The sequence below is a fragment of the Vigna unguiculata genome, unplaced genomic scaffold, assembly GCF_004118075.2.
Source record: "Vigna unguiculata cultivar IT97K-499-35 unplaced genomic scaffold, ASM411807v1 contig_47, whole genome shotgun sequence".
In the NCBI taxonomy this organism is placed as follows: Eukaryota; Viridiplantae; Streptophyta; class Magnoliopsida; order Fabales; family Fabaceae; genus Vigna; species Vigna unguiculata.
Window position 1 is genome coordinate 15947 of NW_021011182.1, and position 26734 is coordinate 42680.

General features: G+C 37.1%; 3 protein-coding genes across 3 annotated transcripts; 1 reads left to right on the top strand and 2 right to left on the bottom strand.

Moving 5' to 3' along the window:
• Positions 1 to 2048: 2048 nt before the first annotated feature.
• Positions 2049 to 3266, bottom strand: LOC114172017. Its single transcript, XM_028056757.1, has 5 exons — positions 3023 to 3266; positions 2797 to 2933; positions 2620 to 2721; positions 2464 to 2529; positions 2049 to 2372 (listed from the first exon to the last, which is right to left on the bottom strand). The coding sequence occupies exons 1-5, from the start codon at positions 3264 to 3266 to the stop codon at positions 2049 to 2051; spliced, it is 873 nt and encodes a 290-aa protein (XP_027912558.1).
• Positions 3267 to 4783: 1517 nt separating this feature from the next.
• LOC114172018 (protein FAR1-RELATED SEQUENCE 5-like) lies at positions 4784 to 6482 on the top strand. The gene is made up of 4 exons (XM_028056758.1): positions 4784 to 4997; positions 5112 to 6226; positions 6317 to 6390; positions 6476 to 6482. Exons 1-4 carry the CDS (start codon positions 4784 to 4786, stop codon positions 6480 to 6482), a joined length of 1410 nt encoding a protein of 469 aa, XP_027912559.1.
• A 956-nt stretch (positions 6483 to 7438) lies between these two features.
• On the bottom strand, positions 7439 to 10315 carry LOC114172019. The gene is made up of 10 exons (XM_028056759.1): positions 10235 to 10315; positions 9520 to 10152; positions 9317 to 9442; positions 8750 to 9225; positions 8586 to 8670; positions 8417 to 8499; positions 8217 to 8340; positions 7818 to 7921; positions 7643 to 7733; positions 7439 to 7549 (listed from the first exon to the last, which is right to left on the bottom strand). Exons 1-10 carry the CDS (start codon positions 10313 to 10315, stop codon positions 7439 to 7441), a joined length of 1914 nt encoding a protein of 637 aa, XP_027912560.1.
• Positions 10316 to 26734: the final 16419 nt, after the last annotated feature.

Consider the following 26734-nt stretch of genomic DNA (forward strand, 5'->3'; position numbering starts at 1 on the left):
GTAAACATCTAGAAGTTAATGATTTTTGTAAGCTTTATCTTTTGTTAAGAATTTCTGAGTTTTTGTTAGCCAATCGTAGTGGCAGAGTATTTTCTATTTTCTTCAACATTGTTGATGACGTTTGTAGTATTGGGAAATATAATTGGGGTGGTGTGGTGTATGAGTATTTGGTTGGAAGCATTTGTGAAGCTAAAATGTTGATGAGAGACAAACCAGGTTCAAAAAACTTCCATGTTATGGGATGTGCTTACTTGTTACAGGTACCGTATCTTTAATTTGGTTGATTTTCCATTTCATTAGATAAAAGTAAGTGGTGAAGAGTTGTGACTAATTTTCCTTTAAAATGTTCTAGTTATGGTCGTTCGACCATTTTCTGATGTCCAACTCAAAGGAACGGCGTCCAACTACCAAGTTCCCTAGAATCTTGCATTGGATGGAAGTGAAAGTAGGGGACTATGTAATTAAAAGGAGTGTGCATAGAAACATGGTAGGCTGTTTGACATGATTGATCTTAAGCTTTTCTTAATTATGTGATTAGTACTTGTTGAGAGTTTTTTTGAATTTCTTGCAGGTTGTTTCAGATGTTGCTGCCTCTACAGAAGAGCTCAACAATACCTTTGTGAAAGAAGGTTTTGAGGAATTTAGACGTGGAAGTAAGGGTGGCAGAAAAGATGAGTTAATGGAAGTTGTTGAACGTCAAGAACAAATGTCGGATGAAATTCAAAAAGAAGTTTTTGAGTTGAAAGCAAATATGAGTGACAGGAAGAAGCAAGGCCATGATGAGGTTGAAGATAATTATTATCAATGGGATGAATCTAGTGTTGCTGACATAGGTGAAGAAAAATTCAGTGAGATTGCTGAACATAAATCTGGGGATATTGATGAAGGTAATTTTGTTGAGACATCGACGGATCAACTTGGCAAAGAAGAAGATGGTGTACATCATGATGGCAAGGAAATACAACAAAGCAATATGTATGTAAGACGCAGGGATGGTCCAAGGAAGTGTTTCAAGAGTATTGCAATAAGAACTCCGTTTGTAACGTATAGCAGGAGGAAACGCAGTCAATAGTTGATTTAGATGAATGTTGTTTTGTGTTATTAAGAGTTCAGCTTGGATTATGTTAATTTGACATTTACATATGGTAATTGTGAAACAATTGTATTTCATACAACTTTGTTGAAATTCTTAGTGAAGTCTTGTTACTGATATTCAATTGTTTTGTTTAGGATACATATTTTGGTTTGTTAAATAATATTGAAGTGAATACAGCATATTGTATTTTATAATTTTTTGCAATGGAACCCAAACAGTAGACCTCACTTCATAATTTTGTGCAAAATGTTATAGCCAAGTCACCTGATAATACATCAGGGGTCAACAGATTATTCAGTCAATGTTAGGATGTGTGTGCTGAAGCACTTGTGGGCTAATTATTTTTTACCTTTTTGTACTAGGAGTGTATATACCTACTCTAATTGTGATTGAGGTATTCCCTTACATCCTTAAGGTATCAGTTGTGGACATCCTTACAACATAGCAGGGGTGAATAAGTTGTGCAAAAAGTTCAGAGAAGGTCACAAGTTATCAATTGTGTGGTCACCAGATATTTCTTACAGACCTAATTTATGTGTGGTGAATTATGTGGACCAATCATGTGGCACCGATATTTATTAGGTTCAACATCCCTTACACACATGCTTTGATGGTCATTCTTGTCACCGTAAGTGGGGAAAAATTTTGCTGCCCCTACAACAGACCCCAATTCATTGTTTGGTACAAAATGTTGTGGGCAGGTCACCAGATAAAACATCAGGGGTCAACAGATAATTCAGTCGGAGTGTGCAGAAATATCATATGCAGTTCGATTTTATCAGAGAAGGTTGCTTAGGTGAATAAAGAGGTATGCATAATAACAACAATAATAGACAGTTACTACATTTCTTTAACCAAATATTGTTTGATAGTTCAAAGTACAAACAACAACATTCAATGCTTAATCAAAATTTAAATAGCATGGAAATAAAATACATCAAATAGTTTTGAGCTAACTAAGTGAAATATTATCCAAGGCAGATGATTCATCCTTAGAGGTCTCCCCCAGTTCATAAGAAGGACTTTGAGTTGAGGGAGGAACCATCTTCTGTAGTATTTCGTCCACATTGGCCGACACAGGTGGTGGGTTGTTGGTGTCGATATTTGCCTCGACATTATGATCCATATTTATGTTTTGATTTACGTTTAAATCAGATTGCACATTTGTCTCCATATTTTGATCGACAGTTTTTTTCGGAACATAGTTAAGTCGCACTACAGGCAAAGAATCCTTTACTTCTTCTTCAGTTGGAGGGCTAATGTCATATTTGAAAACCTATTAAACAGAAAAATGAGAAAAGTGTATCAAATTCAACCATCTGTACAAGTGAAGAAAAAATTAAATTATGTGTTGTTATTTTATTTGCCTTGACAATGTTCCTTAGAGTGATATTTAGGTATTGAATCCGTCGAGGATGCTTGAAGACGACAACCTACACATTCAATATGCATGCACTTTTAGCAAGAGTAGTTTACGATGATGACAAATAATATTTAAAAAAATGAGTGCCCTGTTTTTATACTTCTTTCAATAGCAGAACATATCCAACAACAACATCTGAACCAAATTCATCATCCTTAAGCACTTTATTGTGGATGCTAGCTTTCGCGATATCAGATTGGTCCTAATATAGTCATGTTCAACATAAGTGATATATCATAAAGAATGAGTACATCACAATCGCTTAAAACAAACTAACCTTCATAGTGATAAGCATGTCACCAAGCCCGTTTGGCTTACATTCTTTGACTACACAAGCCATAAAGGGCATTCTTTCCAATGATTTCCTTTGCGACAATGGAGTTATATTTTTAATGTCTCCATTCTGAACCAGAGCTACAGGATAAATGATGAAATCAGTCATTAAAGTAATATCATGGAGATATATTTTGAGAACTAATTTAGTAGTACGACAAGACGCTAACCATGGTGTTTGATGAACTGCTCTGCCCACTTCCAAGCATTTGAGTAAAAATCACGTGCATGACTCGCAGCAGCCATTTTGTTCATAAACTCTTGTGTATTGTGTGCTTCATCTAACTGCCTGTTAAGGATAACAGCCTGGGCGTTTCCAACTGGTCCAGGGATGAAAGTTGTGGCTGAGTTCGACCTTTCTAGAAATTCTTTGAGAACCTCGTCATCTACCGCCAAGGCCTCCCACGGATCCATTATTGAAACAAGATGGACTTCCCTTTAGAAGTGGGTTGAGAAAACTGTGAAGTAAACCTTCCCAATACGAGATGTACTTACGAAGTTGAGAGATACTTAGCCAGGTCATCTTACTGTTATATATGGACAAATATAATGCAGAATTACAACTTTGCCCTTCACTTGCTTTTTGAACACGCCAGACTTAATGCATACCATTCAAGTTGTTCTGTTTTATTGCATTAGACGCGTCCCTCCACCCACCACCCTAAAATTATTTACGCAGCATTAAATGGGTTTTATTGCATTGCATTGAACCACCGTCTTAGAAATTAGGGTTTCATTGAAGCAAAATAATAACATGGAAATGAGCAATAAATGTTGAAGGACTACTTCCCAACTGCTCAAACAAGTTTACTGCAAACCATCAAATAATGTAAGTGTTTCGTTTCGATTTATTTATTTCACATGCCATTTCGTACGAAACCTTATTTAATGAACACTAAACCACTGATGCGAGGGTTTTTGTATAAATTTTCTTCAATGGATGTCTCATGAAAGAACTTTTCCACACTTATGAAAAAACTATTAATGCTCATCGTTATAAAGATCAAATTTTTATGTTGAAAAGGAAGGAATCCTTTGAATATATTAACTTTTAAGCAACTTGTATGGTCATGTGTTATATGATAACTTACATACATGGGCTTTCATCATGATATTCGATTTTTTGAATAACAGATGGAGGACGATGAACAAAACAATGTTATGGGTTTGGAGGACCTAACTTTATTACACATAGAGGGGGTACAGGAAGTGTGACTCAAGAGCACTACAGTGATGACTACCATCATTCAAAGCACTTTGATGAAGTTCTGTGTCCATATGTTGGGATGATTTTCGAAAGTGCTAATGAAGTGAAGAATTATTACAGAGAGTACGCAATTAAATCAGGTTTTGGAATTAGAATAAGAACATCTAAAAAGGACGTTGACAACCAAATGTGTTACTTAAAGTTAGTTTGCTCCCGTGAGGGGAAGTGTGTGTCTTCCATTCCACCTGAAATGAAGACTCTTCCAACACAAAGAAAGCAATGTCCAGCACGCATGACAGCAGTTCGAAAGCAAGATATGTGGATGATTAGTAGTGTGGTAGATGAACATAACCATGACGTTAGTCCAACAAAATCCAGGCTTATTCGTGGGAATAGAAAGCTGAATATGCAAGTCAAAAGGACCCTTGACCTAAATGACCAAGCCGGTGTTCGCATTAATAATTTACAATTTGTGGAACGAGACGCTAGAAACTACATTGGTAAGCAAAGACGTGCATTAGGGAAGGAAGGTGACGGACAAGCTTTATTAAACCACTTTTCAGCTATGAGGGAATTGAACAAAGATTTCTTTTTTGAAATTGATATGGATCCAGATAATCGCATTAGCAACGTATTTTGGGCTGATGCTAGTAGTAGGCCTGCCTTTATGGAGTTTGGGGATGTTGTATCATTTGATACAACGTACTTAACCAATTAGTACGACATGCCATTTGCACCATTTGTTGGGGTTAATCACCATGGTCATTCAATCTTACTAGGTTGTGGACTTCTATCTGCAGAAGACAGTAGTACATTTGTGTGGCTATTTCGATGTTGGTTGCGATGCATGGGAAATAAATCCCCTGAAGGCATTATCACTGATCAGTGCAAGGCTATGCAAAATGCAATCCAAATGGTCTTCCCCAACACACGACATCGTTGGTGCCTTTGGCACATAATGAAGAAACTTCTCGAAAAATTGATTGGTTATACAAACTACAAGGAAATCAAGCATACCATGAAGTAATTGGTGTATGAATCATCTACTGCAGAGGATTTTGAGAGTGGATGGAATAATTTCATTGAACTGTATGACCTACAACTAAATGAATGGTTGCACACCCTATTTGAAGAAAGGCATCGATGGGTGCCATGTTATTTGAAATGTGATTTTTGGGCTGGCATGTCGATAACACAAAGAAGTGAGGGGATGAACGTCTTCTTTGATGGGTTCATTAACTCTACAACCACACTCCAACAATTTGTGGTTCAATATGACAACGCCCTTCGTTCCAAGGCAGAGAAGGAGTACGAGGCGGACTTCAGTTCTCTTAATACTACCATTCCTTGTGGATCTCAATCATTTATCGAGAGGCAATTTCAGGAGGAATACACTCATGCAAAATTTAGGGAAGTGCAAAACAAATTTCGGTGCAAAATGAACTATAACGTGAAAAATGTTGCATTTGATGGGATTAGGACAAAATATTTTGTCAAAGAAGCTTTGATATGGAAAGGCGAAAGTGCAGACAAGATGCATGAAGTTTTATTTGATCCTTCAACAAAAGACATTGAATGCTCTTGTCGACTATTTGAGTTTAGAGGTATTCTTTGTCGACACAGCCTAATGGTCCTTGCACAAGAAGATGTTAGATGTGTTTCACAAAAGTATATTCTTGGTCGGTGGAGCAAACGGATACGTAGAAGGCATACTTTGATACGAGCATCATACAACACTAAGAAAGACGAACCAAATGTTAAGAGGTATGACTTTTTGTGTAAGAAATTTTATGACATTGCTGAGGTTACATGTGAAAGTCAAAGTGGAACAGACTTCCTTGTTGACCAACTGGAGTCGTTGTCAAAAAATGCATCCATAAGAGATGCGGGAGCAACTTCATTAGGGGCTCAAAAAGACATGTCTTCTACACCTAATACTGCGGTTGAACACAACAACATACTAAGCCCAGCCCATGTGAAAAGAAAGGGTCGACCACGAGGATTAAGGATGCAATCAACCGTTGAAAAGATTGGCAAAAAAAAAATATGTAAGGCTGCAAGGAACAAAGCATGCAGAGATGGAATCTCAGTCCATCACGGTGACCTTGGGACTTCTACTAAACAATCTACTGGTGCAGAAATGCATGGAAGAGATATAAACAACATGGTAAGTTTTATTGTAATAAGTAGGTTTGCTGAGTTATACAAAGTCATTAATTATTTTAAATTATGCAATTGCCATGTTTGTGATTTGCAGTGCACAGGCTTTGTATCCTCGTTGACATCAGTAGAAAGCACACAACTTTGTCATGAAAGTCAACACATTTTTAGGTGAGATTCAGATCTGAGATCTTTAATTAAAAATACACTTCATCACTTCTACCTATTATGACAGTAAGTTTTATGTTACGTGCAGGAACTAGTTTGCAAAGAAAATCTACTTTTGGATTGGTTGACCTAATCAACATGGCATAACCAAACACCTTTTGATTTTGGATTATGTGTTTGTGAATGACATGTTTAGTTATGGACATAATTATTTTGCTTTCAATTTCAATGTGGGTGACCTTTACTGCAGTGTATCCTTGTACAAAAATATTGTCATGGGTCACCACTTATTTTGTCAAGACTCATCACATTTCGCCAATGCTGACAAATGTTATTAAAAACGTTTACCCTACAATTATTTTGATGGATGTATTTTATTGCATTTAAAATGCATGTGGAAGGAATGGTAGTTTTCGAGTGGATATATGGGGATTTTTATTCATCTGGCTTGCACAACAGACAAATTTTTATTCTAATGATTTCAGTTCAGGTTTTAAATACCCAATTTTAAAAGCATATTGAATTAACAGCACTTCCTATGAAGGAGTTGATTTATGACATTGCATATCTGATTCAAAATGATATAACTTCAATTTACTTAAAATGAGCACGTCGAATTCAGTGTATAGTTGGTTTCATTTATTTGGTTAACTAAATTATTTATCTCTTTGGTGAGAACTTTCTTTTAAACAAAACAACAAATTAATTTTTACTCCATCACTTAAGTAAGTTAAAGGTCATGTCAGTTTAATCATTGCACATGAAATAAATCATTCAATTCAGAACAAGAGTGCAAACTACCTTATTAAATGAACATCTTGTCATTTTAATCATTGTAAATGAAACGAACATTGTTTTCAATTCTGGACACACTATATTATTTATCAAACAACCCAATATTGACATAGAAAGTTGCACTTCCATTTCACATGGCCACAAAATTACATTAATAATTGTTGTCAAATACATTTATAAATTTTGATGTCAATATTTAAAAGCATAATCAATCTACAAAATATTCAAAGGACCACTGCACAAAATATTCATAGTACTAATTCCTAAGGTATGGTTGAAATCTTTGAAGAACAGTCTCTCTATGCAAATTTTCTGGGTCAAGCAACCATTCACAAATGTAATATTGTCTCAAATGTTGCAGCTCCTCCTGTAATTAACAAAATAATCAGAAAATTCCTATTTAAATACCTTAATTTAAGGAAATGAAATTTGAAGGCAACCACTAGGTTTTCGTACTTACACAAGAGTATGAAGGCATGTTCTTTCCATCAAATCTTTTAAGTCCATCCCACATCTGAATATACTTTAAGACCAAAATGCCACAGTTATGCCTGGAATCACCAAAAATTAAATGTAATCAAATATACACAAATTTTTACAATGTCGTTGCCAATATAGAACATCGACGTCCATACAAATTTGGTTGATGAGGAAGGTCGTCAATGACTAGTTCAAATGTTGGTTTCATTTGGTTCTTGTCATTCATTAGAAGCCAAAAAAGGTTCTCCACATTCTGCATCTAAAAAGACAAATATGTTACAATTCAATTGTGCAAATTAAGTGACCAAACAAACTTACAATTATCCAAATGTTATAACATACTTACAACATGATATCTATTTGTTTTTTGCGACGACAATTGTGGGGAAGAGAATCCAATATAATAAACTTCTTGCTGTGAAATTGGATAGCATAACACCACCAGTGTCCATCATAAACCACTGGTGCAAATAACTAAATGGAACAACCATTAATTAAAAAATAAATTCAATTTTTTAAATTCATTACTTTATCACATGACATTGGATACTAACCAGATCAGCTCTTAAAATTTCTTGAATAGAACACAAATCAGGCGGAAGGTAATGCCTATAGTCGTCCACACGCCAGACACGTCTATTAATCTTTCTCTTGTTACAGTCGATGATCACCCGCATTCTGCAGCACAAAAAAATATTTAAATTATTTCAACTATGTAAATCACAAATATTAAAAACATATACTTACTGTATACAAAGGGCTGAAAATAACTCTATTTACTCTCTCAGTCTCACTTTTCTCTTTGTACATGAAGTAACTTGCAGCAAACAAAACAGACTGCACATACACAATTAATCATCATTATATTCCATTGATTTCAAAAATTACATAAATCTGTAAAAAATTTAAGTGGCAGAGAATACCATGTTATCAATCCAACCCCGAGGACAAAAGCCATGGCACTCATTGCTTCTTAATAATTGCCCTTTCACTTCAGCGTAAACAATGCTAACAAGTGAATTTAAACAACTCAGAATACATTCTATTCAATTTAACTATATTTGTATAAAGTAACTGAATTCCATACCTACAACTACCATGAGCGGTCACATCCTTGTACAATTTACCCATATCAATCCTTGATTGGTCACACTCTTTTTGCGGTGAAGGGGAAACCTCAGCTTTGTTACACTCTTCCTGCTGTTGTGGAGAACCATGAATTGAATTCAAAACATTAGCTTCAGCAACACAATCCTGAGGTCCAGACTTCTTCTGCTCAAATGGAGGACAATGATCTTCATTTAACACATTTGCTTCACTATCACAAGTGTCAGCTGCAGTCCTTCCAAGGTATTCAGAACGCATCTTTTTCAATTCTGCCTTCATCTCCTTAATTAGCATTTCATGCTTTTGTATTTTCTCTTCCAATTCCACTTCAGCTTTAGAACGACCACGAAATTCGTTGTCGTCGTCTTTTGCAGTGCCTTCATGCAAAACACTAAGTGCAGTTTGAACAATTGGGTTGTTATTGTCTTCATCACTTAGAGACCAATCAAAAACAACCTACACAAAAATTACTATATTTTCAAAAAATTTAAACAAAAAAAAAATAGAATTACATAACACTAAGTTAAAAAATCTCAATTTTGTATACCTTAGTCTTTTCAAAAAGGGACTTAATGTTAACTGTCCTAATCTTAACCAATGGCCAGTGCAAAATTCTTGGGAATTGATTTTCAGTTTGTACATCTTCTAACCCAAGTCGACGGGCAGCCCAAATCTATATAAATGAATAATCAATTAATATATCAAAATTCATAACAAAATTACAACACCACTATTGAAATTATTAATTACCTGTATAACTGCAACACAACCGGCTATGTTAAGGCTACTTGAATTTTGGTTTTCTAGTAGAACCTTACGTCCACGATTCATACCACCAATCAAAAAGGTATGAACAGAATCGGCCCAATTAAAGTCACTAAGGTTGTCCAGATTGTCTAAGATTTTGAAAGGCATATTGTTCACGGTCCTAGAAGTCCTAGGAAAATAAAAGACAGAGAAACAAAGTAACAAGTACAACCTACAAACACTTTGTACATCATCATCATCATCACTACTAACATAGTTCTTAATCTTCTTACTTATATCTCGGACCGAAATAGGTTTGTTCTCGAAAAGTGAACCTACTAACCCACTAACTTCACTATCAAATGGAACAGATTTACCAACCATAGTAAGACCTAAGCATATACAAACATCATATATTGATAAGCGAACTAAGTGTGGGCCAACACGAATGAATTCCCCATCTACAACCCACCGATTCAAAACTTCCCTAATCAAAGGGCAATTTATTTCCAACACCTTGTCCAGAGACAAACACCATCTAAATGGTGTTCCTTCAATCCGCTTACGGTGGGTTGCTTTGAGTACATTGTTTACTTCAACAATGTATTTCGTATCACAACGATGCAGGATCCTCACCTATAATACATGACAGTACAATTTAGTTAAACAATTAGTAAACATAATTTCATTTAAATGGTCCTAAGGGGTGAAAATTGACCTGGGCATCCTTCTCCATCTTCGTCTTCTTACCCTTATTCCATGAATGCGAAGAAGATTTCACTTCCCTTTTCCCTGCCATATAACTAATTCAACTATTAATCAATTCTAATAACTAAGACTAAAATAGATAAGTAAGCACGAAAAAATGTTACATAATACTTTTAATTATCAATAATATCCATACTACTGAATTCATTCAAGTAAATTCATGGGATCAAAAACTTATAATCTAAAGTGAAAGCCCACAAACATTACAACGGTATACTTATACAACACTAACAATTGAGATTTTGTATCTTCTTTATAAAAGGTACTGCATTATCAATGACTAAATTAGATTAAGTACAAGGTACTTCATTATGAATGAATAAATAATAGTTTTGAACTAGTTCTATTTGGGAGAATTAAAATCAGTATTTTCTTTTTCATTCAAAACTACATATACCAACTGATAGCATAAATATGGATTTCAATTCTCTGATGATTCATGAATTGGTATGATTTCCTATCACTGACAATGGTGTAAGGCTTACAACAACAGAAAATGAGTAAATTACTTGGTAGTCACAGCTCCTACTATTTATTCTATTACAGATTCGTGAACTGCATGAATTATGAAGGTATTAGGATAAGGATGCTAAGTCCAACAGTAAAATACTTCTCAACACAAATGCAGTCACCACAAATTCATAAGAAATCATCCCGTCAATATTACAATTAAATAACACACTACCAATCAAAACCTACATTCAACACAATGATTATCATGAAAATCTTAAAAAAGTAAGTAAACAGTGATATTAGAGAGACATTTTTTATCAAATCCACCATTATTAGACATACATTTTTCGAGGCCACACCAAAACGATACAACCACAACGTCAATGATTTGGGGAAAACAAAAAAATCATACCTTGAACCAAATGGAAGAATACCCTGCAAATGGAGAACACTGTGATGTTAAAAAACCCCTTTCACTGGAAAACCCTAAACACTTACCATACACACAACAACACAAAGAAGTTACCTTTCCGTGTTTAGGGGCGGTGGATTTTCGAAGGAGACCACCAAAACGGTGGACTGCGCACGGATGGGGGACCTCGCAGGGACGGGGTACTTCGCAGGCATGGTGGTCTTCGCAAGGACGGCGGACTTCGTCGTGGTGGTGGATTTTCGAAATGGATGGTGGACTTCGTGCCTGCGCTGTGGACTTCGAAGGGGTGTGGCAGTTCAGAGGTGCGATGGAGCGGTGGAAAACAAAAGTGTTGGTATGGAACCCGTGAAGTTTCTGCAAATGTCTGCGAAGTGAAACTTTTTCCCTCTTTTTTCAATTTCACAAAATGCCCGTTAGTTGACGGCAACATGTGAAAGGGGAACTTAAGTTCAGATTTCTTCACTCACGTGCCACTCCACTTGTTCCAATTAAAAAAAATGAAAAATTTAATTCCACGTAAGATAGTCAATTCGGTAGTCAAATTGGGTAGTAACTGTAACATTTTCCTTAATGGAAAGGGAAGAAAGAGAAAATTTTTAAGAAAAGTAGAATAATGCCCAAACATTCTGAATACAACTTTACGTGAAAAAGAAAATAAGGAAGAAAGAGAAAAGAAAGAGAAATTTTTTAAGAGAAGGGAGCAAAATGAATTTCGTGAACCCATGCACCTCCTGCAACGTGAATGGACTATGTGACTTCAACCACCTTCATAAACGAAAGTGATACAACGTGATACAACGCTAACAACTGCCAAAAGCTAGGGTGTAGATCCCGTCAAAAATAAAGGTTTGTGCCACGAACATAATGCGCGCCAGAACTGCATGCGTTGTACTGCTAAATCATGCCTATCCCCAACATAAACCACCCTATTTTCATGCAACCATTTGGGTTTTCTACAAGGCATTCAACATGAGTAATGGTAAGATGAGGAAGGCTACTAGAATCATGTGAAACTAGATGGATAAGAGAGAATAAAGAAACAAGAACTACCTCTATGATTGCACTGTGAATGAAAAGGAGAATAAATACACGTGCAACTAAGTTTCTAAAAGGATGGAACCCCTAACCTAGAAGGCACCATGCTGCAACCCAAACGACCCCTGCCCTCACAAAAATTACCCCAAAAATAAAACAGAAAACACAACCCTTTCACATGATCATGATTTATTCACACATAAAAACGAACCCAACTACAGAATCTTAGGAAAACTGGAAATTTTAACGCCATGCATTCCACATCAATAATGGTTAATGGTTACATATAGCAGAAAAGAAATGAAACTGCACCACACTCTTCGTCTTTCCATAACACATGCTTTTCAAAGATTCAAACATCAATCAATACACACATAAAGAGAATACAAACATAAAGAGAGGAACACAAGGTGAACTTCCCTTACACATGCATGTTTTTCCCTTTCATCCACCAAACCAACAACAAGAAAACAAGAGAAAGAAACAAAGTTGGCTTCCCCTACCTAATGGTCTCTTAGCTATGGGTTTCTTCACTCCCGCAGCCTTCTCTTTCACTCTCCATGTTTCTCCCATCTCTCCAACTCTCTTTTTCTCTACTCTTGTTTCTCTCCCTCTCCCCTTTTTCCAAAACCTTAACTTTTAACCTCTTTACCCCTCTCACTCCAAATCTTTTCTGTTAATATCCTCCGTTTCAAAAGATAAAGAGTAAAAAATAAACGATCGCAATTATATAATGCAGCACGTTAAAAAAAATATGGCAGCAATGTTAGCAAAATATAACATGAAAAATTAAAAATTGTATGTTGCATGCTACAACAGCTTTAAGGAGAGAGAGATATGATTTGAAAAAGTTTCGTGGGCCCCACAGCTTTAAGGAGTGAGAGAAATAAATATAACATTACACATTATAGGTTGCACAGGGTTCGAACTCGCTCACAACACCACACCACAAATATAATCAACCATTATACCAGATGCTTTCTCAATATATATTGTGAACGAATAAAATATAAACATATTGTCCATCTACCATAATTAATTAAAATAACAAAATGTAAGCACTTTTGCTATCTAACCAAAATCGAACCCGTGCACCCAAACAAGTCAAACACATGCATAACCACTAAACCATGTACTTTTAAACATTATTTTTGCACCACTTAACTATATACATATATCTGCAACATTAAATATAATTTGAATTTAAAATAAATACAACAATAACTTACATTACTTAAATAATTATTATAAATACAATAGTAACTCAAATCACTCAAGTAATAACTATTTCATATTTCATAATTTAATAACCTAATTAAATTAAATAAATCAACAATCTTAATCAAGTCTTTAATTTTTCCCATGTGTTTCCCTTTAGTCTAATTTTTCCCGAGTCTTACAACTGTCTCTATTGTAGACATTGGAGAGGAGGTCATGAACATTATGCAGCTGGTCATCCAAGTCTTGGAACCTTGTTGTGTTGTATGCATGATGTGCATTTTGTGCCATGTTAAGGTCTTGAAGTTGGTTGAAAACCATTCTCTCAAATTGGGAATATGCAGGTCCAGTATTCTTAGGAGGGTTGTACAACTCAATTGCCATAGCCTGTGGTTCATCTTCCTTTTGGTTTCCTCCACTAGTTCCCGATTCATGATCATTTGCTCCAATTTCAATGTTTGCACCTTGATCTCCTTCAACTAGCCAAGTGTTGCCTCCCTTGGTGAATTCCATCTTGTGCATATTCAGTGTTGAAACATGATTGAGAGGGCCAGTGATGAAGGATTATGTTGTTTACTTTTAGAGTTATGAATATGGTGAAGTTGTTTAAGAAAGCTTTTTGAAAATTCCCATTGGACATTAAGATAGCAAGCTATCTAGATGTGAAGGTTCATTTCTCAAGCTCATGAAAGGAAAAAAAGAGTTGGATTCAAGCTTAAAAAACACACGGAAATAACAACACTTAAAGAGCAAAATGAAAGAAGAAACAATAAAAATGGAAAGCATAGAAAATGAACAATGGAAGAAGCACGCCACTCATAGGAGGGATCTAAGCCAACCAAATCCTAGAGATGAGTGATGGTGCCGCCACTTGCAAGCAAGATAAGGCAAAGGAGAGTTCACTTCTAGGAAGGAGAGCTCATGGCAATGGTGGTTGAATACACAAAGTTTATAACAAAATGATCAACCCTTTTACATGTCTAGGAGCACCCCTTATATACAGGAGTTTAGGGGCCTCTAAGCAAATAAAAGATACCTAAGGATGTCTCTACCAAAACCTATTCCTAGCTTCTAGAAACTAGGTCAAATAATGTTAAAAAAATGAGAGACAAAAGAGCCAACTATGGTGTCTGCAAGGCTAATTTCGTTCTAGGACAAAAGGAGACAAAGAATGTGTCTCATATGTCTCCAAAAAGTGGCCAAAGTGTGCTAAAAGCAAAGGAGACCAAAGGTACATAGGTACACTTGTGGCTGCCATGGCTGACGCGTTGTGGAGAAGCTTCGCGGAGGAGATGAAAATGGCGTCGCGATGGTGGAAGATGGTGGCGGAACAGTGGCGTTCTGCGCGAGGCTCGATGGAGATGGTGGTGGCGTGATGGATGCTCGCGTTCGCTGCTGCCATGGAGAAGAAGGTGCGTTGCTCCGGTGGTGTTGCGGAGGCGCACTGGTTTCCATCGCTACTCGCGGAGGCGTGGTGGTCTTGCGGTGGCAGTTTCGATGGCTGCGGTGACTGCGGAAATGGTGGCCGGCGGAAAGGAGATGAATGTGCGGTGGAGATGGCGGCGGCGGCGGCTGCCATGGTGGTGGAAGGAGAGAAGAAAATTAGGGTTAGGGTTTTGGGAGATGAAGATGATGACGTGGCAGAATCTGATTGGTTAATTTGGTGAGGTGGGGATTATGACACGTGGCGGCTTATGGTTGGCTAATTTTAAAAGGTGGGTATTGCCACATGACATGATCTGGTTGAATGGAGTTTAAGTGGTAGGAGGGGTGCAACTTAGTGAAAACTGGGGGTGCAGAACAGGTTTTTGTGGTCCACTTGAGGGAGGAGTGTGCAAATAAAATCTGGGGGTGCATTTAGCTCCTGATTTATTCTTTTTCAGAATTTCTTGATTTTGGACTTATTTTGTAACTTTGAATATTTTAAAATCACACTATTAATTGACCAAAAATAAATTCCAGCTGCATCAACAAACGTTAGAATATCCAATAATATTTTATGCAACTAAAATCAATTTTTACGCCACTTTTACCAAACTTACTCAATAAATCCAATAATCACAAATCCTAATTAAATCAATCTTTAAGCACAGAAAATTCAATTAAATCCCCAAATTTAAATATTAAATGAGGACAAAAATTTGAACTCATCACATATGTCTCCAAAAAGTGGCCAAAGTGTGCTAAAAGCAAAGGAGACCAAAGGTACATAGGTACACTTGTTTTATGCCTTTTACTTTATGCTTTATGCTTTCCTCTCTCTTCCACTTCATCCATGTGCTCCAATCACTATGTGCCACCTAGCCATGCTCTACTTTCTCTTAATTACCTACAAAACAAGACAAACAAGGATTAGCATGTTTTTTTAAGTTAATATAATCTAGGTCAAAGGTCAACTTTAGGTCAAAGTCAACAAGTCTACCAAAATAAGTCAACTAGAAACCAACTTAGGGAATTCAAAACAAAGATAAAGATGATGGAATAGAAGATTCCCCTCTAGACATACTTCTAGTGATCCTTCTTAAAGGAGCTTCTAAGGAGGTGGTATGGTGAGTAACGCCTTCATCATCCTCCCCTTTTTGGAGAGAATTCGACCACCAATTCTTAAACCCTACATCAAAAGGAGAAAAGTCACTTGAATGAGTTACTTATGTTGTAGCTTGGGGGTAAGTCTAACTCATAAGCATTGTTGTTAATCCTCCTATTGACTTGAAAGGGGCCATCTTGATGGACATCCTCGGTGTAGGAGAGGAAGGAGACCATGAAAGACACCAAAAAGAAGACGAAATGCAGCGGAAATGAAGATAAGAGCAAGAAGAGCTCTAGGCAATGGAGGTTTTCGGTGAAGATGAAGAGTAGAAGTGGAACTATAATATGGAAGGTGGCTAGAGGAGATGAAGGAGAAGGTTAGCCATGTATGCTCTCAAAATAATCGAAGAGTGGAGTGATCTCAACACAAACATTCTATTAGAAATTTCAAGAGTTAAAATGTACAAATGGTCTACTTTTGGCTTTTATATATGAGCCTAAAAGCTAGGCTAATTCTTGGCCCTTAGATCAAGCTTGGAGGAGAAGCTTTAATTATCACCCTTGGATGGTGGCTTGGAGAAGGAGACATCTTCCTAGCCTTTGGATGAAGACTTGGAATATAAGACACTCTTTTAGCCCTTAGATGAAGGAGGCACATGGGTGGAGTGTGGACTTGGCTCTATGGGATGCATGATCCAGGAAGTCATGGCCTAAGGGAGACTTTTAGTGGGCCAAGCCCATTTGTACATGTAACACCTATTTTTATGTCTTACACCATTATTGAAAGCAAAGCCCAAATATTGGACCAATTTAAAATCTATTCTACTAGGTTTTGATGCACTTCTTCAAGTCTTGTTGATTTCTTTGGCCCATGAAAATAATGTGACAAGCCCATTAGATTTGTGTCCATCTATTAGGAGACCCATTTGAATCTTCTTCATCATACTTCTTGTTATTGGGCCTTTTAATGGGCTTGGGCTTGGGCTTGAAGGTGCAATTGGGCTTTGTGGGGTCACATCACATCCCCTCTAGGGAGAAGTTTAAACTTCCTTTGAGTAGGGAATCTCTCCTTTCTCAAGTGAAGCCATACCCAATCTCCCTCTTGGAAGATGACTTCCTTTCTTCCCTTATTACCATCCTCTTGTTGTTTCTTAATTCTCCTCCCAATGGTTTCCTTAACTTGAGAATGCAAGTCTTGGATGTACTTGGCTTTGGCCTTACCATCTTGGCAAGTCCATGCCTCATGAGTGGTAGGGGAAGGAGGTCTAAAGGAGTTAGGGGATTGAACCCATACACAACCTCAAAAGGGGAATGAGAAGTAGTGGAATGCACAACCCTGTTGTAGGAAAATTCTATGTGGAGGAGAAGTTCCTCCCACTCTCTAATGTTTTGTACTATCATACACCTCAACATTTGCCCTAGGGTTCTATTAACAACCTCGATTTGGCCATCACTTTGGGGGTGGCAAGTGATGGAGAAAAGAAGCTTGGTGTCAAGTTTACCCCACAAAGCCCTCCAAAAATGGCTTAGGAACTTGGAGTCCCTATCACTCACAATGGACCTAGGTAGGCCATGTAGTCTCACCACTTCTTTGAAGAAAAGATTTACAATATAAGTTGCATCATCAATCTTATGGCAACGAATGAAATGGGCCATCTTAGAGAACCTATCTACCACCAAAAAAATGGAATCCCTACATTTTTTGTCCTTGGGAGGCCTAAGACAAAATCCATAGAAATGTCAACCCAAGGAGTGGAAGGGATAGGCAGGGAGTATAAAGACCATGGGGTTGGACTCTAGACTTGGCTTTCATGCATGTTATGTAACTCTTCCAATGCCTATCTACATGCTTCCTCATGTGAGGCCAATAGAAGTGTTCCTTTAAGACTTCCAAAGTCTTGTTTGACCCAAAATGCCCCATTAAACCCCCCTCATGTGCCTCTCTAATGAGTGAGGCTCTTAAAGAAGCTTGGGGAATACAAAGTCTCTTACCTTTGAAAAGATATTGATTGAGAAGGTAAAAGTCTTTGTAAGCCCCTTGATGGCACTCACTAAGAATTGGGGGGGGGGGGGGGAATTAACATCCTTTGGATACAATTCCTTAATGTGATCAAAACTAAGAAATTTAGTTTCAAGAATGGAAAGGAGGGAATGCCTTCTTGAAAGTGCATCCGCCACAATATTAGCCTTTCCTTGTTTATGTTTGATCACATATGGGAATTGCTCTAAGAACTCTACCCACCTAGCATGTCTCTTGTTTAACTTGCCTTGGCTTTTCAAAAATTTGAGTGACTCATGGTCACTATGTATCACAAACTCCTTTGAAAGAAGATAGTGTTGCCAAGTTTGCAAAGTCCTCACAAGAGCATAAAGCTCTTTGTCATAGGTGGAGTAGTTAATTTGACTCCCCTTGAGTTTTTTACTCAAATACGCTATGGGTTGACCTTCTTGGAGAAGCACGACCGCAATACCTACATTGGATGCATCACACTCAATTTCAAAAGTTTTGTTGAAGTTAGGGAGGGCTAAAAGTGGTGCATTGATCAATTTTTGTTTTAAAGTTTCAAAAGCCTTTTCTTGATCCTTGCCCCACTTATAGACCACACCTTTCTTGACCAATTCATTGAGAGGGGCGGCTATGGTGCTAAAGTTTGACACAAATCTCCTATAAAAACTAGCCAACCCATGGAAGGACCTAAGCTCACTCACATTCTTTGGGGGAGGCCAATCCTTGATGGCTATCACCTTTTCTTGGTCCACATGGACCCCATGTTAGCATACAAGGATGCATTCCTTAACGTCTCTAACACATTCCTTAAATGATTTAAGTAGTAATCTTGAGACATACTACAAATGAGAATGTCATCAAAGTACACCACAATAAACTTCCTTAAGAACTCTCTAAGAACATGGTGCATGAGTCTCATGAATGTACTAGGTGCATTGGTCAAGCCAAAAGGCACGAATAACCACTCATATAATCCAAACTTAGTCTTGAAAGAGGTTTTCCATTCATCCCCTTCTTTGATTCTAATTTGATTGTACCCACTGTTCAAGTCTATTTTGGAAAATATGGTTGCACCTTGTAACTCATCAATCAAATCATCTAACCTAGGAATGGGATGCCTATACTTGATGGTTATGTTGTTGATAGCTCTACAATCTATGCACATTCTCCATGTTCCATCCTTTTTAGGGACAAGAATCACGAGCATTGCACAAGGACTTAGGCTATGTTGCACCCACCCTTTTTCTAACAACTCATTCACTTGTTTTTGGATTTCCTTAGCCTCCTCGGGACTAGTCCTGTAGGCTGGCCTATTAGGCAAAGATGAGCCTTGTATAAAATCAATTTAGTGTTCTATTCCCTTTAGGGGTGGGAGACCCTTTGGAGGTTCTTGAAAAACTTAGGAGAATCACTCTCACTAAGATAGAAGAGATAAAACTCTTATATTTTCTGAATAAAACTCATCTTGCCTTCATTGATGAAAATGGTTCAGCTTAGATAGGAGCTTTAACCATCATAATTACAAAAGACACATAAATTTCAATTACAACATACTTAAAGCTATTAATGATCCACTCAAGCTAATAACGATCCAGTACTTAACGGTTGATTGTAACTGAATTGAAGGCTACCAAAAGTCATCCAAAAACTTTCAGCAAAGGTCCTCTTGATCTTCCAAAGGTTGGTGGTTCTTAAGTTGGCATATGGACCCTTATTACAACTTGAAAATAAAGCAAAACTAAAGCCCATTAATTGGTTAAGCCAAAACATAATTTGGTCAGCCAAATTTACAAAGAATTGGGCCCTTATTTAAAAAAGGAACTGCATCAACATGGCGCATTAGTCATCTTAAGACACTAGTTTTAATAAAAGTTTATTATGATCTTGTGAAGGAGTTTATTTTTCCACAACTTGAAACTAATTCCCTTCCTCCAGGATCAAATTCAACTTGATATTTGTTACTTTCCAATGGTTGCAATCCATGGAGCACTTTTCATGCCAACACTACCCCATATTGATATGTAACAATAAATAATTCCATGCATTGTGTTTGACGAATTCGCTTCTCATCAGCGGACCAAATGCATAATAAAGAACTATGAACAAGGTTCCTTTTTAAACATGGAAGTTGGTGTGTTTCATTCACATGCTTATCCTTTTGGTCCTGTAAAATGACATCACAAACTGTAGAAGAAAAAACATTGACAAATAAACTTTCCATCATATTTTTCTCTACTTCCATTTCTTTTTTTCATTTTCCCTTTCTTCTGCAGTTTTTATTGCTTCTTTTTCTATTCTTTCTTTTCCTATTTTCTCCTTCAGCCTATTTTGATCTTTACTGACTTGTCTTGGTGTCATAAATTTCAACTTCATTTTATGTCCCTCATGCCTCAAATAAAGGGAACGTTCATCAAGATTGGGTGTTTTAAAAGGAAACCATGCCCATACCAAAAGAAGATCATAAGAGTCTATAGGAGCAATATCACTGTTCTTGTTGGGACCAAACTGTATTCCACAAACCTGTTGAAAGACTCTTGTATCTGGTTGCAGGTGAATCTTCTCTTGCTCGGATGAACCTCGAGGATGACGTAGGGAAACCTGCAAAAGTCACTCTGATGCCTAAGTTAGCACTGGTGATATCAGAATCTTAGAGAATATATTAATGCGTCATCAATGCCTAGAATAGTGTGCTATTTATACCCTTTTTACCTGTGGGTCCTACCTGTAATGGGCCTTGGTCCTGGATTCCCCTTTTCTAATTACCTTTAGGTCCAAATCTAAGGACTGAATTGTCAATTGGTCTTTCAGATGCTATCAATAACTTCCATGGAGTGCTTAGTATTTGGTATGCGGTTATGCGGATCTCAGCTTTCTGCATCCTTCTTGTCCGCTTGGTTCTCAAATGGTCGTGATCAGGTGTGGTTTATTTCATTGGGGTGCTAGGGAGTAATCAGCCTAATGGAGACGCTGAGGGCCGCGTTCCTTGTGGGGGTTATTACTTAGTCATAAGTTGTTTGGTGGCTGTGTGCCATGGGCTAGTCCTCGGCCGGGAGTGTCCGACCCTAAAGGTGTTTGGTGGATGTGTGCCATGGGCTAGTCCTCGGCCAAGAGTGACCAGCCGTGAGGGTGTTTAGTGGCTGTGTGCCATGCGCTAGTCTTCGGCCAAGAGTGACCAGCCCTGAAGGTTGTTGAGGACCGTGACTATATACTCACGGTGTGGTCCGGACAATCACATAATACCTCTTTCACACATTACCGTACTAAATTTGATCCATGATTGATTCAGATGAAAGGTTATTGGTAATTGGAGTTTCTCAACCAATCTTTGGCATACACCAATGTTGTCGCTTCCGTAATAGATTGCAACTAAACATGGGTTGCCTTTGATTAAAACCTTGTATATAAACTTCCATTCCTATACCAAATCTAGATATCTAGTCTCTAAATACCAAATGATGTGATTCGTTTTACTGATCCATCAAGGTTGGAATGCTAATAAGCAAGAAATTTGAGAAATTATTTAACATGAGAAAATGGAAATATATTAGAAGATGAAGCGGAAATTTATCGATATCACACTTCCAAGAATGGAAGGTAAGCCTAAGAGTTTAAACACATAAAGGGATAAAGGACCTTTGATAAAAGTTAGGGATTCTTCAATCAATCAAGAACTCAGGAGAATCACTCTCACTAAGATAGAAGAGATAAAACTCTTATATTTTTTGAAATAAAACTCAGCTTGCCTTCATTGATGAAAATGGTTCAGCTTATACAGGAGCTTTAACCATCATAATTACAAAAGACACATAAATTTCAATTACAACCTACTTAAAGCTATTAATGATCCACTCAAGCTAATAACGATCCAGTACTCAACAGTTGATTGTAATTGAATTGAAGGCTACCATAAGTCATCCACAAACTTTCAACAAAGGTCCTCTTGATCTTCCAAATGTTGGTTCTTAAGTTGGCATATGGACCCTTATTAATTGGTTAAACCAAAATACAATTTCGTCAGTCAAATTTACAAAGCATTGGGCCCTTATTTAAATAAAAGAAACTGCATCAACATGGTGTATTAGTCATCCTCCATTTGGCTCTAATGCAATTCACATCATACCCTCCTTGTTCGAGAAGATTCGTCCCGAATCTTAAGACACTAGTTTGTATATAAGTTTATTATGATCTTGTGAAGAACTTTATTTTCCACAACTTGAAACTAATTCTCTTCCTCTAAGATCAAATTCAACTTGATATTTGTTACTTTCCAATGGTTGCAATTCGTGGAGCACTTTTTGCCAACACTACCCCACCTTGATATGTAACAATAAAAAATTTCATGCATTGTGTTTGACGAATTTGCTTCTTATCAGCGGACCAAATGCATAATAAGGCACTATGAACAAGCTTCCTTTTCAACATGGAAGTTGGTGTGTTTCATTCACATGCTCATCCTTTTGTTCTTGTAAAATGACATCACAGACTGTAGAGGAAAAAATATTGATAAATAAACTTTCCATCACATTTTTCTCAACTTCCATTTCTTTTCTTTATTTTCCCTTCCTTCTGCAGTTTTTATTGCTTCTTTTTCTATTCTTTGTTTTTCTATTTTCTCCTCGAGCCTATGTTGATCCTTACTGACTTGTCTTGGTGTCATAAATTTAAACTTCATTTTATGTCATAGTTTTGAAATGGTGATTTTAGCTATGAAGTGGGAGGGGGGTTGAATTGGCTTTATGAAACTTTTTCGAAAGTTGAAACCTCTTTTCAATTGAATCTAATGGATTGGAAAGTTTGGATGTAAATGCAGTAGACCAGTACACTTTCAGTCAATTAAAAAGACAAGTCAGTCGGCTAAAATACTAGAGAATTATGTAGAATGCATAATTCACGAATTCAACTCAAACAACAATCTTTTACATACAAGACCTATTCCAATCAGTATTTATAATAAGTATAAAGCCTTAGATTACAAAAGAACGCATTAAATCATACCAAAGATCAAGTTGCTTGGTTTTCTTGAGTTTTTAAAGAGTTTCCAAGAGAGTGAGATGAGGGAAAGAAGAATGCATAGCTGTTTTTATATTGGTTCACTCAATCACTAAGCTACATCTAGTTTACCAGGACAACCTAAGCCTGGTTTCCACTATATTCAAAAGATTACACTTTGTAACAACAAAACTCGCAAGATTTTTGAGTCACACAAAAATCTAGACACACACCCCACAAGAATCACACTTGCAGACCTGAAATCACATTAGGCAAACCAACCAGAGGCACAAAAACATCCAAACCTTATAGTTGTTGTCCCTAGCCAATCATACATGTGTTCTTCAAGCTACTCACAAGCCAAAATGCCTTTAAGATCAACCAAGATCTTCAAAACACGAGTTCCAAGTGTGTATTGCACACACAGAGAGCTTCCCAAAGATGAATGACAAAGTTTCATTCTCAAAAACTCAGATTCGCACCTTTGCTCATGAAAACACAACTTATACAGTCTGGTTTAAGTGAAAACAGTCGATTGAATATTCCGTACAGTCGGCTGATTTTACCTGACTTAAGTGAAATCATTCGATAGAAAAATAATTCAATTGATTGAATGCATTCATACAAAAAACTATATACAACAAGCCTTTTAACCTATTAAAACCCATTTTAACATATTAAAGGAGACACACTAAGACATCTAACCTATGTCATATAGCCTATCAACAATGTATAACACTAACACATTACATTTAACATGTTATTTACAAATTTAACACACTAAGACATAATCTTCAAATGGATCTTCATCAATCTTGATCAAACATCTATGATCTTAATGCACATGGCTTTATCAATTCTTTGCTTCAAGCTGATACATATCCTTTCAAATCACTGCCACGTCATCATCTCCTCCATCTCACACATTAAACCCATACCCCAATTTCAGCCACCATGACCAACTATGTTGGCAGCCGCCGCTCTTCCACCGTTAGCCACCTCCATGTCGTCCCCCTTGCCGGAAAACACTAGGACGCCACCTGTAACGAACCACTCACAACCACCATCATCCATTGAACCTGCACCATCGTGAGCCACCGTACCTATGACCTCCATCCTTCTCTCCCACCTTCAACTGCATGACAGTTCACGCTCCACCGTTGTTGGCCAACGCAGTTTCACCACCTGAACCTGTGCCAAATTTGCGCGACCAACGTTCACGCTACAGCTTCGACCACCTCCATCTTCTTGCCACCACGAAACCACAGCGGAGCATCAGCCATGGCAGCACCTTCAACTTGCACTAGTCGCGGCACCACCAAACAAGCAACCTGTGAGCCTGTTCGAGCCTTCGCTGGAGAGGAAGAACGATGCACCGTGAGCCAGTAATGCGTCATCACCGTTCGCCATCTCTTCGAAAGTGCGGCAGCCGTCATTCACGTCCCTACGGCAGAAACCATAGTAGAGGAAGGAGAAAGGAGGTAAAAACTCTAATTTTGGAGAGAGAAAACGCACTGCCATGTGTCAGCATCTGATAGGGCAGTCAAATTGGTCAACTAGTCAACATAGGTCAAATGGTCAAATGCTAATTAATTAAATAAAGATAAAATATTTTAGCAACCGAACAGATAAAGTCCAAGTCTGATTGAAGCCTATATAAAGAGACCTAAGGGAGCAGAAGAGGGATACTGAGAACTCTCTGGTTTTGGCAAATATCGTCATCCACCACATCTCTCATTCTTCCACTCTTTTTATTTTCTTTCCTTCATCATATTATCATGTATTCCATCAAAGCCATGGAGGGCTAAGCTTTAGGGTTGATTCCATTGTAATTTCTTAACTGGATTCTGAGGTTAGATGAATTAATTTATTTGTTCTTTTGATTCTTGTTGAGATTTATTTTTCATCTATGTCTTTTAGTTCTTAATCTAGTTAAAGTAATGAATTTTACATTATAGCAAGTTAGCATAGTGTTAAATGTAAATAACATAACAATCATATGAATCTAAGGGTTTTAAAATTTTAATTAAGAAGTTACTTTGATTAATTTTTTGAAACTTTCAAATGATTGCATGAGTTTTTGCTAATAATTGAGAAGTTACTTTGATTAGAGGTAGAAACTTAGATTAGAATTAATCAAGAAGTTACTTTGATTAATTAACTCTTTACTAGATATAAGGTCTAAAAGAATAGACATGATTAAGACTAGTAATGTTTAATTGAGAAGTTACTTTGGTTAAATTTACTAGGACTATTCTACAAGTTCTTGCTTTTAATTGAGAAGTTACTTTGGTTAAAAGTGAGGACGTCAACAAATTAAATAAGAAGTTACATTGATTTATTTGAAATCTTAACAGAAATCAATAACAATAATCTTTAGAAACCAATGATGAATCCTATTTTGAAAGAGCAATGGAATTGACCTATTCACTATTACTGTGTTTGTAATCTTTTATTTGCATGTCATTTATTCTTTGCTTATCAAAACCTCACATTTTTATAGTTACTAGTTTAATTGCATTTTTTATAAGAATCAAATATTTGAGATCAATTTCGTATTCGTTGTGAGACGACTCAGGGTTATCTTAACCCTAACTAGTTTATTCACTAATAACTTGGCAATACTGAAGTTGCTAAAGTTAAGTAGTGGTAATTTGATCGCCTAACGACAACAATATCAGAGTTGCATCATCCAAGAGCATATAAATGGGTTTCAAAAAGGGGTGAGGCAGCGGCCTTTTTCTGTAAGGAAGTGATGTGGCAGATCCGAGGTTTGATGTAGACAAGATGTGGTGGAACGGTCAGCTCATCAATGAGGCCGAGAGCAGCCCTAACGAGGAGGTAGAGAATACCATGGCAGATGATGACGTGAATGCAGGAGCCACCGTGGAGGGTTGATAAGGATTATCTTGTTCCTTTTTAAGATTGTTGAATATGGTGTGAGTTGATTAAGAAAGCTAACTGAAATCCCCATTGGACATTAAGATAGCAAGCTATCTAGATGTGAAGGTTCGTTTCACAAAGCTCAAGAGAAGAAGATGATGGATTGATTCAAAACAAAAAGGAAATGGAAAGCACATAAACCATAGAAAACCAAGAACAATTAAAGGAAGAAGAAAACATAAATGGAAAGGAAAGAAATGGTAAAAATGTGAGAGCACGCCACTACAAGGCTAGGCTAGAAGCCATGATAACCTTGAAGATGAGTGGATGTGTGCCGCCACTTGCTATGCAAGATAAGGCTTAAAGTATTCACTCCAAGGAGGAAACTCTCACAAATGGTTGAGACACAAGAGTGTTTTTACTTCAAAATCTTCAACCCTTTTACCTGTCAAGAGCACCCCTTATATAGAAGAGTTTAGGAGCCTCTAAGCAAATAAAAGATACCTAAGGATGTCTCTACAAAAACCTAACCCTAGCTTCTAGAAACTAGGTGAAATAAGGTTAAAAATGAGAGACAAAAGACCTAACTATAGTGTGTGCAAGGCTAATTTCGTTCTAGCACAAAAGGAGACAAAGAATGTGTCTCATATGTCTCCAAAAGTGGCCAAAGTGTGCTAAAAACAAAGGAGACCAAAGGTACATAGGTACACTTGCTTCATGCCTTTTACTTTATGCTTTATGCCTTTGCTTTACTCTCTCCTCCACATCATTTATGCTCCCCAATCACCATGCGCCACCTAGCATTGCTTTCTTACTCCTAATTAACTACAAAGCAAATAAACATAGATTAGCATGTTGGCTTAAGTCAAGTCAACTATAGTCAACAAGTCAAACCTAGTCAA